This window comes from Periplaneta americana, chromosome 1 (assembly GCF_040183065.1).
Source record: "Periplaneta americana isolate PAMFEO1 chromosome 1, P.americana_PAMFEO1_priV1, whole genome shotgun sequence".
In the NCBI taxonomy this organism is placed as follows: domain Eukaryota; kingdom Metazoa; phylum Arthropoda; class Insecta; order Blattodea; family Blattidae; genus Periplaneta; species Periplaneta americana.
This window is the reverse complement of record NC_091117.1, coordinates 165830143-165842207: the sequence shown is the minus strand read 5'-3', so window position 1 is coordinate 165842207 and position 12065 is coordinate 165830143. Positions and strand designations below refer to the sequence as shown.

The 12065-nt window shown below is 35.8% G+C and overlaps 1 protein-coding gene across 3 annotated transcripts in view; it reads left to right on the top strand.

Annotated features, from left to right (window-relative positions):
• Positions 1-475: 475 nt before the first annotated feature.
• LOC138703396 (carcinine transporter-like) overlaps positions 476-12065 on the top strand; it is a 30654-nt gene continuing 19064 nt past the window's right edge. Inside the window, exons 1-5 of one of the 3 annotated variants that reach the window (XM_069831243.1) lie at positions 476-764; positions 1124-1209; positions 2844-3098; positions 8245-8348; positions 11806-11968. In XM_069831243.1, the coding sequence (XP_069687344.1) occupies positions 2851-3098; positions 8245-8348; positions 11806-11968 (515 nt within the window). In that variant the 5' untranslated portion in view covers positions 476-764; positions 1124-1209; positions 2844-2850. Of the gene's footprint in view, positions 1210-2843; positions 3099-8244; positions 8349-11805; positions 11969-12065 lie in introns of all 3 variants that reach the window. The other 2 variants (XM_069831230.1, XM_069831233.1) reach the window with 2 other exon arrangements.

Here is a 12065-nt window from a genome sequence, read left to right as displayed (position 1 = left end):
AAATGAATGCTCGCTCAGTTCTGAATGACCTTGAAATAACCGTCAGTATTGATCTTCGAGAATCAAAAGGAGTTAAGAAATTAGCATTTTAGTCTTTAGTATGATGAATATATGCACTAAGCGACAATATTTATATTGGTTAATAAAATTTATCTACGCAATGTAAGAAAAAACAAGTTTTCTATCGTTATTCCAATTACGGTTAAGTCGATTGTTATCTCCTTCAATTACGATAGTGTCTACTACAAACACGAGTTATATCCACACTGATACCCAAAGAAGAGGAGCATGATTTACTGCCAGCTAATGAATACGCATTTTCTCGAAAAAGACGACATATTCATGGTCGTTGCATAAGTTGGAGGCAAAAAAGAATCAAAATAATTAACTTTGAACATATTACGTCACTATTTGTGGAGAAAAGTAACGAATAAATATTGACTAACGAAGTCTTCAATCGTTGAAGTGTTTCAGAAGCTGTGCACGTTGGAAGACGCATTTTCAAAGAAAGAAGAATTTTCTTAACAATATCTATGAAAATTTGTTTGATCTTCAGTTATTTTTGGCGGAAAAACTGTGTAAGCGGAATATAACATACTGAACGAAACCTATTTCACAAAATTGAAGTATCCTGGTGCACTGTTATCCAAAGGTTACAACACAGGTTTCAAAATAGTTTAAACTGAAAGCTACAAATTCAGCGATTCTCAACGCATGAAGTTTGTCCATCGTGTGACATCATTCAGTGCAAGATTTAAAAAATCGTTAGTTATGGAATGATACATGTGTAGCTAGGTCTTGTTTTCAAATCACAATAAAATTACTAGACTCTTTCACTTCTCTCAGCTCCACAAATTTTTGTCAAATCAAAGGAAATTCAAACTCTGACGTGCTTAACTAAAAATTACCACGTTATATCAATATAGCAAATTTGAAAGATGTCTGGATCGCCTCTTTGTCTTCCCTCTACGACTTGAGTTGTGTTGCTCTTCTTGTCCCAGATCTGCTTTCAAGACCATTAGATAGACTCGAATTCAAATATCAACTTGTAAAAGCGAAGAGAGGTCAAATTCTTCTCTGTTAATCTTAAGAACAGTAATTATTGTCATATTCCATACAATAGCAGACCAACTTCCAAGTGCAGCGCGGTGCGAAAGTCTAAGACGGTAAAGTGACCTACAGCTTCTACGCGGGACCACAAAGAACAACGTATGTATCAAATTTGTCCATATCAATATATCTGTACTGGAGAAGGAAATTGAATAACGAAAGTAGTTTTGAACTCTGGCACTCATAAATTTTAGGATCCATTCATTCATAGTGTTCCGACCAACTCTTTCACTTAAACCCAGCATTCTCAAATCCTTGCTATTTTCCGCCTTACTTTTAGTCTCCACACAATGATCCATTTATTTTAATGTTTTCTATCATCTCATATCTTCTTCTGCCTCGAACTTTCCTCCCGCTCACCATTCATTCCAGTGCATCTTTCAGTAGGTAATTTTTTCTTAGCCAGTGACCCAGCCAATTTGTTTTCTCTTCCTGATCAATTTCTGCATTATTCTTTCTTCACCCACTCTCTCTAGCACAGCTTCATTTCTTATTCTGTCTGTCCATTTCACACGCTCCATTCTTCTCCACATCCACGTTTCAAATGCTTCCAGTCGTTTATCTTCACTTCGTTGTAATATCCATGTTTCTGCCCACATTATGTCACACTCCACACAAAGCTCTACACTAGTATCTTCCTTAGTTATTCTTTCAGAGGTCCGCAGAAGATGCTCCTTTTTCTATTAAAATGCTTTCTTTGCCATTGCTATCCTGCGTTTAATTTCTTGGCAGCAGCTGATGTTACTACTTATAGTACACTCCAAGTATTTGAAGCTGTCCACTTGCTCTACTGCCTCATTTCGAATTCGCATGTTTACCTTCTTTATTTATCTTCCGATAACCGTGGTCTTCGTTTGGTTGTATTTATCGTCATCCTATGCTCCTAACAGCTGTCATTTAGCTTCAATAGCATATCCCTTAGTATCATCTCCTCTTGTGCTAACAACGCCATATCAACAGAAAATCTTACGCACTTCATTCTTATTCCTCCTACCGTCACTCCTACCATGTCTGAAAACAATTGTCCACTAAATATTTCAAGTAAATGTTGAACAGGGTAGGTGTCGTACTCCTCTCCCGATTCCACTTCTCTCTTACATTTCTTCTCCTATTCTGACTTTGACTCGTTTCATACAAAAGATTACTAAATAGCCTCCACTTTTTATAATCCACAACAATTTTCTTCAGGATCTCCATAAGTTTATTCTAATCTACTCTGTCAAAAGCTTTTCTAGGTCCACAAATAGGTCTACTACATACACTTCTTTATTTTATTTAGTATCTTTCACCGATTGTTTACAGCAGTCCAATTGCATCTCTCGTACCTTTTCCCTTTATTGACTCCAAATTGAAAGGTACATTTACTATTAATTTATGATTGTTATGGACTAAATGTTATAATAGTCTATTACACTAACAATATAATAGTCATAACAAAACACAGAAACAATTGTTATTATGAGCATTTTCCAAAAGTTGAACAAATAATGTGAAACAGATGAACAATTATAATGATCTTAACACAATTATCTGCTTTTACTTTTACATGTTTTTTCAGTCTGAGTTCTTGTAATATTTTGAGTTACTGAAGATAAAATAAATTGCTGCAAGCTATACTATTATCTTCATTACTTTGACAAGATTACGAAACGTAGTTTTTAGTAGCCTGTGTAATTGAGATTGTTGACCAAATCACTGCATTTTTAAATGCTTTACTGTTTCTTATGTTACAGATACGAAATGGCAGTTATTGACTCTAAGAAACAAGAAAGAGATGAATTTGATGAGCTGATGGTTCATATTGGTGTGAATGGGAAGTTCCAACTCAGGTTCAACCTACTTTTCAACATGCTATTCGTCCTTATCTTTTCTATATGCTGCTTCAACGTGTACATAGCTCTCACTGTTCCTGGACACTGGTGCCACGTACCGGGCAGAAACGAAACCAATTACACAATAGAGGAATGGAAAGAAATGAACATTCCCAAGTATGTAGAGAACAGTTTAGTTTACTATATAATTATTATCTTTATCTAATGTGTCTTATTCAGAGATGACTTGCAATACATGCATTGACTGAGCAATGTGGGATTGAAAGTCATAGAGGAAACCAAAGTACTGGGAGAGAATCTGTTAGCCGCTTTGGTCATACAAATCTCAAAGGATCTGTTCGGCATAGAATTTTTATTACAAACCTTCAAATGACTTCAGCCATAAAATAAATTCAAAGGAATTATCAGCATACGGTTTCAATAACAATTTTTAGGATTATTACACACTTAGATGTTACATATCGTCGTTGTTCCTGCAACAACTCCTATGTGACATATTTATCGATTTTTAGATTTTTCTTCTATTAAATAACTTAAATAGTGATACAGCAAATAATAAAATCACCTATATGTAATTATTTCGGACTAAAGAAATATTTCAAATCACATGCCCTTACACAGAAAACAAAAACCACCTTATACAAAACACTTGTGAGATCAACCCTGATATATGTCTCAGAAACATGGACCATTTCTAAGAATGACGAGAGAAGACTTGAAATTCTTGAAAGGAAGATTCTTCGAAGAATATATGGTCCAGTTTTTGAAAATGGATTGTGGAGAAAAAGATATAATGGGGAATTATATAGCATATTTAAAGAGTCCAATATAATAAATATAATTAAAACCAATAACCATAAAATTTACTTAGTCTTACGTTAAAAAAGTGTAAGATAGCATACAAAACAAATAATACAACACAGAAATACCTAAATAATCACATTAAACATTCAAATAAATATAATTCAACTGGAGTTTACAAATTAAAATGCAATAGTTGCCCACATTTTTCATAGGACAGACAGGAAGATCCTTTCACACAAGATATAATGAACATATTAAAGCTATAACCAAACCCTACATCACATCAAATTATGCAGACCACATTATCAACAATAATCATGACTACAATAATATAGAAACAGATATGGAAATTTTACACATCACACCAAAAAGTTCACAATTAAACATCCTAGAACAGTACGAAATATATAAGAATACAATAGCATACCCACAATATATACTTAATACACAATTGCAGTTCAATACGCAAACATTATTCGATGTCATAATACATCACAACACACAAACAGCCAGCCCCCACCATAGGAACAACACACCCCCACCCCTACCATCGACAAATGCACATCATAGAGTCAAGATCACCAGTGGTTCAAGAGACACTGAAGATGACGTGACATAGCGTTGAAACGGGCCGTCTGTCGAAGGTATATCCCTTTTTTAACAATTTTACACTTTTTTAACGTAAGACTAAGTAAATTTTATGGTTTTAACAAAGTGCTAACGAGAACTTTAATCAATGATAAAACCAATAGATTGAAGTGGGTGGGACATGTAATGAGAATGGATGCATCAGAACCTTGCAAAAGAATTATTCTCACAAACCCCGGAGATAAAAGGAGACGAGGACGACCACATCTGCGATGGATTGATGGAGTGGAGGAGGATCTTGTAAGAATGGGATACAGGAATTGGAGGACTGTTGCACAGGATAGAGACAGATGGCAACGCCTACTGAGGGAGGCCAGGGCTCATAACGGGCTGTAGAGCCGATGATGATGATGATGATGATGATGATATGTAATTATATTTCTTTGTTTCGAAAATGTAAGAATTCACAGACTCCTATGTACGGCTGCCATAGGAAGAATAAAAAAAATGTGTTTTTCCTTCCTACTGAAAGATTTTATATTTCGCAAATATGAATTATTGCAGGAACAACGACGATATATAGTTTCTTCAATTAGGAATTTTCTTGTAATTGGAAATAAGTCCAGTCTAGATGAAGCTAGTAATAGTATAAATATTTTATTTAGTCCTACTACTAAAACAAGAAGTACCGTTGTGGTTTTCTGGAGTCTTACGAATAGAAAATAAATATTTTCTGAACACCTTGAAGTAATAGTAGTCTACCATATTATAATACAAGTGCGAAAAGAGCTCTGTTACAAAATGAGTATGAAAGTTGAGTTCGAGCTTCCATACGAATTTCGCAATTGGCATTTCCGCAAGTGTGTTACACGGGATTTTTTCTACGAGAGTGACAGAATGAAATAAACCGGGGAATATATATATATATATATATATATATATATATATATATATATTCATATTTATTATCATCATACGACTTTCAGGTAGTGGTTTCCCTCACAATTCTGCATACCGTCCACCACTACACTTGATTACATTCAATCACATAATATGTGATATATTAGGATATTATCCTAATATATTTCTCCTGTCATCTATATGAAGGGTTCAGAGCCATAGTGGGCCAAGCGCCATTTATTAAAAACGGAGAAAGCAAGGGTTAAAGTTAAGTGAATACCATAATTTAATGAAGGTTGACATATAATTTAGTTTTAATGTGTATACTTTATATTACTTGCTATAATATGTTTCCATTGAATTATGGTAATAACTAAATTTTAACCCTTGTTTTCTACGGTTTTAGTAAATGGCGCTTGGCTCACTATGGTTCTGAACCCTTCATATCTCCCCATATTTTCCAGTTACCTAAAGTTAAACCCTATTTCAGTCTATTTTCTTCCTTTATCCTTCTACTATACAGTATTTTCAACTCTTCACCTTCTTTATCTTCCCTGAATCCCATTCCCGAATAGTGTGGAATATTGTCTACCTTACTCTTGTTTACAAACATTCTCTGCTAAAATCTACTCAGCCATCTCTACTACTATCATTGTCATCTTTCATTACTGTTAACACTAATTTTCTGTTTATCTTAAAACCTTTTTATCTCTCACTAAAATACACTAATTTTTCTACTTTCTCATCTACATAACCGTATTATATTATTTGTCTCATTTATTGTTCCAATGTTCTAATGTTTGTAATATTTCCTTGCTATTACTTGTTCAATTCACTTATCACTTTTACACTTTAATGGATAACTTTTACGGTTCACTCTTACTACTTGCACTCACTTTCTACCTCCTCCACTTCTCATATTCTTCCTCTCAATTACATGAAACTCTATAGTCACGTCGATCTTATTTCCAGCAGCCAATCACGTTGCAGGTCGGCTACATTTAAACGTGTGCGTCTTGTGATTCGCTGATGATGACGTTATGCATTTCCTAAGGTTCGGTAAATACTTAATATAATCGCCAGCCATTTTGGTTCTTTTGTTGGCGTTCGCAGAAAGCACACGAGGACGTTATTTACCGCTCAATTATTTGCTCAATTACAGTGAATTTGATTTATTATCATAGGAGCTACGACATGATAATGTTTAACGGTGTGGCAAATAGATTCCCCGTCTGGTAGCTTGGCAACGAAAGAACAGAAATGACGAACGCTATTACCTACCTAAACTTTATAGAGCCTTCACTTCCTAAGGTGTAAGAACACCGGGAATAACAGCGTAGCGGCTATAAATATTTACTTACTATCTTTAACTCTTATTAGACTCACTACCTTTATTGCTTTTCTTCTTACTGTTTTATTCTATTCATCTTCTCATTAACACTTCACTACTTATTCCTCTACCTTATTCACAGTTCCATTTTAGTTAAACTAATTTATCTAATCCCCACATTTTTTACCGATCTAATACCTCAGACTAAGTCAGATTTCTCCTCTATCTAGTTAACTTATTACACTTCACACACCTTTGTTTGCATTTACTTGTTTCTATAACTATCATATAACTCTCTGAACTTTTTCACAAGTTTCTTCTAGTTTTTCGCACATCTTTAGTACCCTATCAGTATCTCTCACGGTTGCTGAATTTGGATTATCTGCGCTCTCTCTTTCAACAACGAACACTCTATGCCAGCGTTGACCAGAGCGGGTGTCGTGATTACATCGTGTAATCACAGACATTCAAAAGGGTACGAGGAGTTTCCTGTACATTGCTGTGAATTTCATTCATGTACTGAATGCAAGCAGTGGCGGTGTCATGTCGCTCTACAAACTCTGTCTCTAAGCAGTAAGAGATAGTTTCGTAAAGAATGAGGAGAACTTTTTTGTTGTTCTGTCGGACAAAATATAATATGTTTACTTTGCTCAACGGTTCAATTAGGAGTATATAGAAACATTAATTGCCACGCTGAATAATGTATTATTATTATTATTATTATTATTATTATTATTATTATTATTATTGACCACTAAGTATATGTTTCTATAATTCTCCTGTACGTGCATGAATATTGATATTTTTAGATCTTTTTCCTAGAAGGATGAAATTATTAGGTTTTATCTCAATTTTAATCTTCTTAATCTTTAGATGAGGGTAACTATTTATTAGTTATTCATTTAATAATAATATTGTATAAAAACTGATTCAATATTATGTGCCAACGAACTATTAAACACCAGGAATTGGCATGTATTAAATCATAGCCAAGAAGAAAAGATGACATAAATAAATGTAAGGACATCAGCTACCAAATGGGGTTTGAAATATCTCGTGATCTAAAGCCTTTTAATAGAACAGAATTTCTCAAAAGAGTAATGATTAAAATAGCTTAAATAACTTGTCCCTAAAAGGTTTTTAATTTTGAAAAACTACGAATTTCTCGACCAAGTATCGACAGAAGAATTTAGAAAATTTCTGATTATATTCAAGAGGAAGGTTAAAAAAAAAGCAAGAAAAATAGTATATTATTCACAGGCTCTTGATGACAGCAAAGCTTGAGATTTTTATCCGCGGGATTGATCAAGATGTTAGTACAGGACCCACCACTGGTTGTAGTTTTCATGCCAAGTACCTTTCCTCCGTCTCCTTACTTCATACGCTGTCTGTCGCATGTAATCACTGCAGCTTGAGTTTTGGTCACCGCTGCTCTATGCATACCTAACCTGCTGCTTGGTCACCTTGGCGGTATAACTTAGGACGGGAGGGGTAGGGGTCCCCCATTAGGTGAGCGGGTGAGGGTCACATGCGGCCGGTGAGCTGGTACACCTCATCCTCATTCATACCATAACTTGGGGGTGCACAATAGGCCTCAGTATGGCTGACGTGCAAAGGGTCGTCCCTAACTCGCCCCTAGCCACCGTTACCTAACTTAACCTATCTCAATTCATATTCTAGGGATGAAAGTGGTTACGGCTTCCGCAAATGTCAGATGTACAACACGACAGTAACTTACAACCGTACGATCTTCGAAGAACTTGAGGAACACCGATCAATTATAGGTGAGGACAACAAGTTTTAAGCAGCTGGTAGAGGACGGATGACTAGGCACTAGACTAGAGGGTCGGTTATCATTCAGAGAGATCTGAGATGGAATTAAAATTAACTTCTTTACTCACCACCTCTATAGTGTTTACGCAACGATGGTGATACTGGGACAATGGTGGAATGAAATTGATACGTGGGACGGGAACGAAATACTCCGAGAAAGGCTTCCCCACAGTCCGTATGCCTGCCACAACTCTTAGACTGTGTCTGGTTATTTGGTAAGAAGGCACTTCATCCGACGACGCGACGGCGGAAAATGCCAAGCCCAAAACACGGTTATCAAATTTTATACATACATACTACATACATAGACATATGTAACACAGTAATACACATAATAACAAATATTACATAGTTACATAATACATAATTCACATACATTACATACCTACTTTATATACATTACATTAATGGTGGGGTGTGATTTGAAGACATGTGATTTTGTCGCTGTGATAGATTTGCCACTGATTCTGACTGTGACTATAGTTACAAAATGACAACTCCGAGCGATATGTGATTCATAGTCATGGCGACTGATGTAAAGTATTCGCCAAACTTAGACGACCCCATGGTCTCGATGCTTATGTTATGCAGTTGGCCGCGTCCGGTAACTGAATTGCTTTATAACAGCGTTGCCAAACATAGACGGCCTCAGCCCGAGTAGAGAGAGCAGCTTATCTTGCCGCAAATATTTGTGTGTACTGTCCGATGATAGGCTCGTAATTCCTCAGAGGTATTGCAAGAATAACGTAATGTCTGATTAGGATCTTCTCGCAAGAGACAACTACTAACTTCTCTGTTAAAAAAAATCGTATTTGCCTCAGCCCAGCGGCTGGGCTAATTCAGAGTGACAACGCCGCATAACTAACAAGCATGCACCGTATGATTTATTATTAGAGAACGGATTTTTATGTGCTAAAAAATTTAAATATATTTTTTTATGTGCTAAAAAGTACGAAAATATTTGCTAAAAATAAAAAAAATATTTTTTTAAATATGACAAAAATACCTTACTTAGCTTCAAAAAAAAATGTTAACTCACCAACCACACTTGAGTATCAGTTGCTAGTAGTTGGTCGAGAATTGCAGTGAAGAAGAAAGGTTATCTCCAAATTCTCTATCACAAATGCATGTCGATTATCTCTGAACAACGACTTATACTGTGAAAACGATCTTTCCACATCACAGGACTACAGACGTGCATATTTACAGAGAAGAATGTCAGAAACACATAAACCTTCAATTTCACCTACAGACACACCCTCCAATACTTGAGTAACTTCACACATTTTTTTATATCCACTGTTTTTCCCAAACACATTCTGGAATTTGTCCCTTAATACTTGTACTTCTGGACCTGGTAGCGAGTCTAGTTTAATTTTCACGGCACGCACCTCCTTGCTTCAGAGAACAGGTTTTTGGATGTTTCGAGTTTTTTTATGGTGTCACACAAAAAGCTTAGATTTGCTAATAGGAAAGCCAAATCGTTTTTTAAACAACCATCTTTCAATATATCTTAAAGGATATCGATTGACGAAGCCCGATAAGAGGGAATCACAACAAGACGTATTGCCTTACTTGATGGACATGAGCGAGAGGCGAGAGATTTGTTTAAATTAAATAATGTTCATACCCGAGCTCTTATCTGTTGTGTTTCACAAACAAAGCGTGGAATGAAATCATCTTCAGCAACAATAAACATTTCTAATTATATGTTGCAAGATCTCTCCTCCTTGTCCACGTTAATTTATTCTCTAACAAGAACACTAATATGCTGCCTAACAGTTCACAGAACTTGTGGCGATACTATTACAAAAATGGATCACGGATACACCACACAGCGCTTAGAAACACGAAGCAACCAAAATTCTTAAAAAGATTACGTACTTCTGAGTGACATAATTGATTTAGTTTTAACATATTTAAAAGTCCTTGTAAAAATTATTTAAGTAAAAAAACTCCAAGATTTATGTGTTTATAATAGATTTCGTGAAAATATGTGTTTTTATGTGAAATGAAATTCGGGTTTTAAACTTGAAACTTCATGTTCGGAATTTTTATCTTTGTTAATTGTGTTTTATCACACGCAAAAATAATATTTAATTACATAGGAATCCGCTCATTTATTATGTTTTGGGTAAGGCACAAGTCAGCAGAGTGGTATGAGTGAGGTCGTCTAAGCTCGGCGAGAACTATATTGTACGTACGTATATGACTAATGACAGCTCCAGAGTCCAGACAACTGCTTGCTAGTCAGAAGATTAACTTGAAGGGACAACATATCTGGGATCTAATTAACTATCGTCCCACTCTAGAGGTTTTGAGAGCAACTCTTTGATACTGTAGCTATAATGACTCACTTTCGTAAACATTCTTGGTACGCATCGTGTGGTATTTTGATTTTAGTATATTCGTCGCACTAATCCCTATTGTTGATATTAAGACATGGCAGAAATATATCAATTCACTTCGCAGGAGAGCATTAACAAACATATATCGGCTTGTGATGGGGAATACTGAAATGTTTTGATTAAATATAGTGCTGATATATAGTCCATATTGCAATGGCGATTAATTTAGATGAATTACTCATTTCTGTAAAATTTCAAGAATCTAATGTTATGGAATATGTGAAAGAGATGACTGAACATATCATTGGTCACTAGTTGGAAGTAATGGTTTGGATCTCAAAACGAAGATTCGTGTTCGGTACATTCCGAGCTGTACTATGCCTTTTGATCGTAATATCCCCTTGCAAAGAACAGGGTTATATTCCTTAATTTTGTAAAATGACCACAAATTGAAGATCTGAAGGACCCAGAGAAGCTGGACTTTTAGCAACATCTACATTACAACTGATGACGGCATTACCCTTGGATTGTGGCATATATTGCCTGTCATCATCTTTAATGAATGAATCGCCAAAAATCATCCGAACACAAAAACCAGACTGTGACAAAATCGTTATTATCTGTCATAGCGATTTTTCCGAAGCTGTGACGGCTGTGACGGCAAAATGCTATCACACCCCACCTTTAGTTTACATGCACAACATATACACCTACACCACATACTCGTGTAAGACGCGATTTCTTCACATGGCATTTTGCAGCACATGGTGGGAGTCCCATTACGTAGGATCAACATGATGCCGAAAATGAAGGTGGGTAAACATTGTTGATGTAAATAGTACCAATTTAAAAACTTACTATCATTGAAGATCAAATGTGCTTAAGATATTTCAACATTTCGTTGAATTAAATATTAATGGTATCTCGCTCTTTAATGTTGGAAATAATAGAAGTAGACAGGAATGATTGGAGCATGCCTAAGCTAACAGACTGCGCTGTGCAGTAGGGTAATTTACTTGCCTGTTATTACACAGTATGGATTTGAAAATATGATTGACAGATTGCCAGCATGGTTGGGAGTACGATACTACGTGGTACAAGATGACGGTTCCGACTCAGGAGGACTGGGTTTGTGACAAAGAACTGTACGTGGCCAACTCCCTCTTCGCCGCTCGAGCAGGTGAGGCTCTCGGCAGTCTCGTGTTCGGACACCTGGGAGATACGTAAGTTCCATTTCAGTTGAGAAAATAATAATTATATCTTCTTCCTTAGGGATTAGGACCGACGGTCTGTTCCGTCCTCTTGGATCAAAAGAGAAGC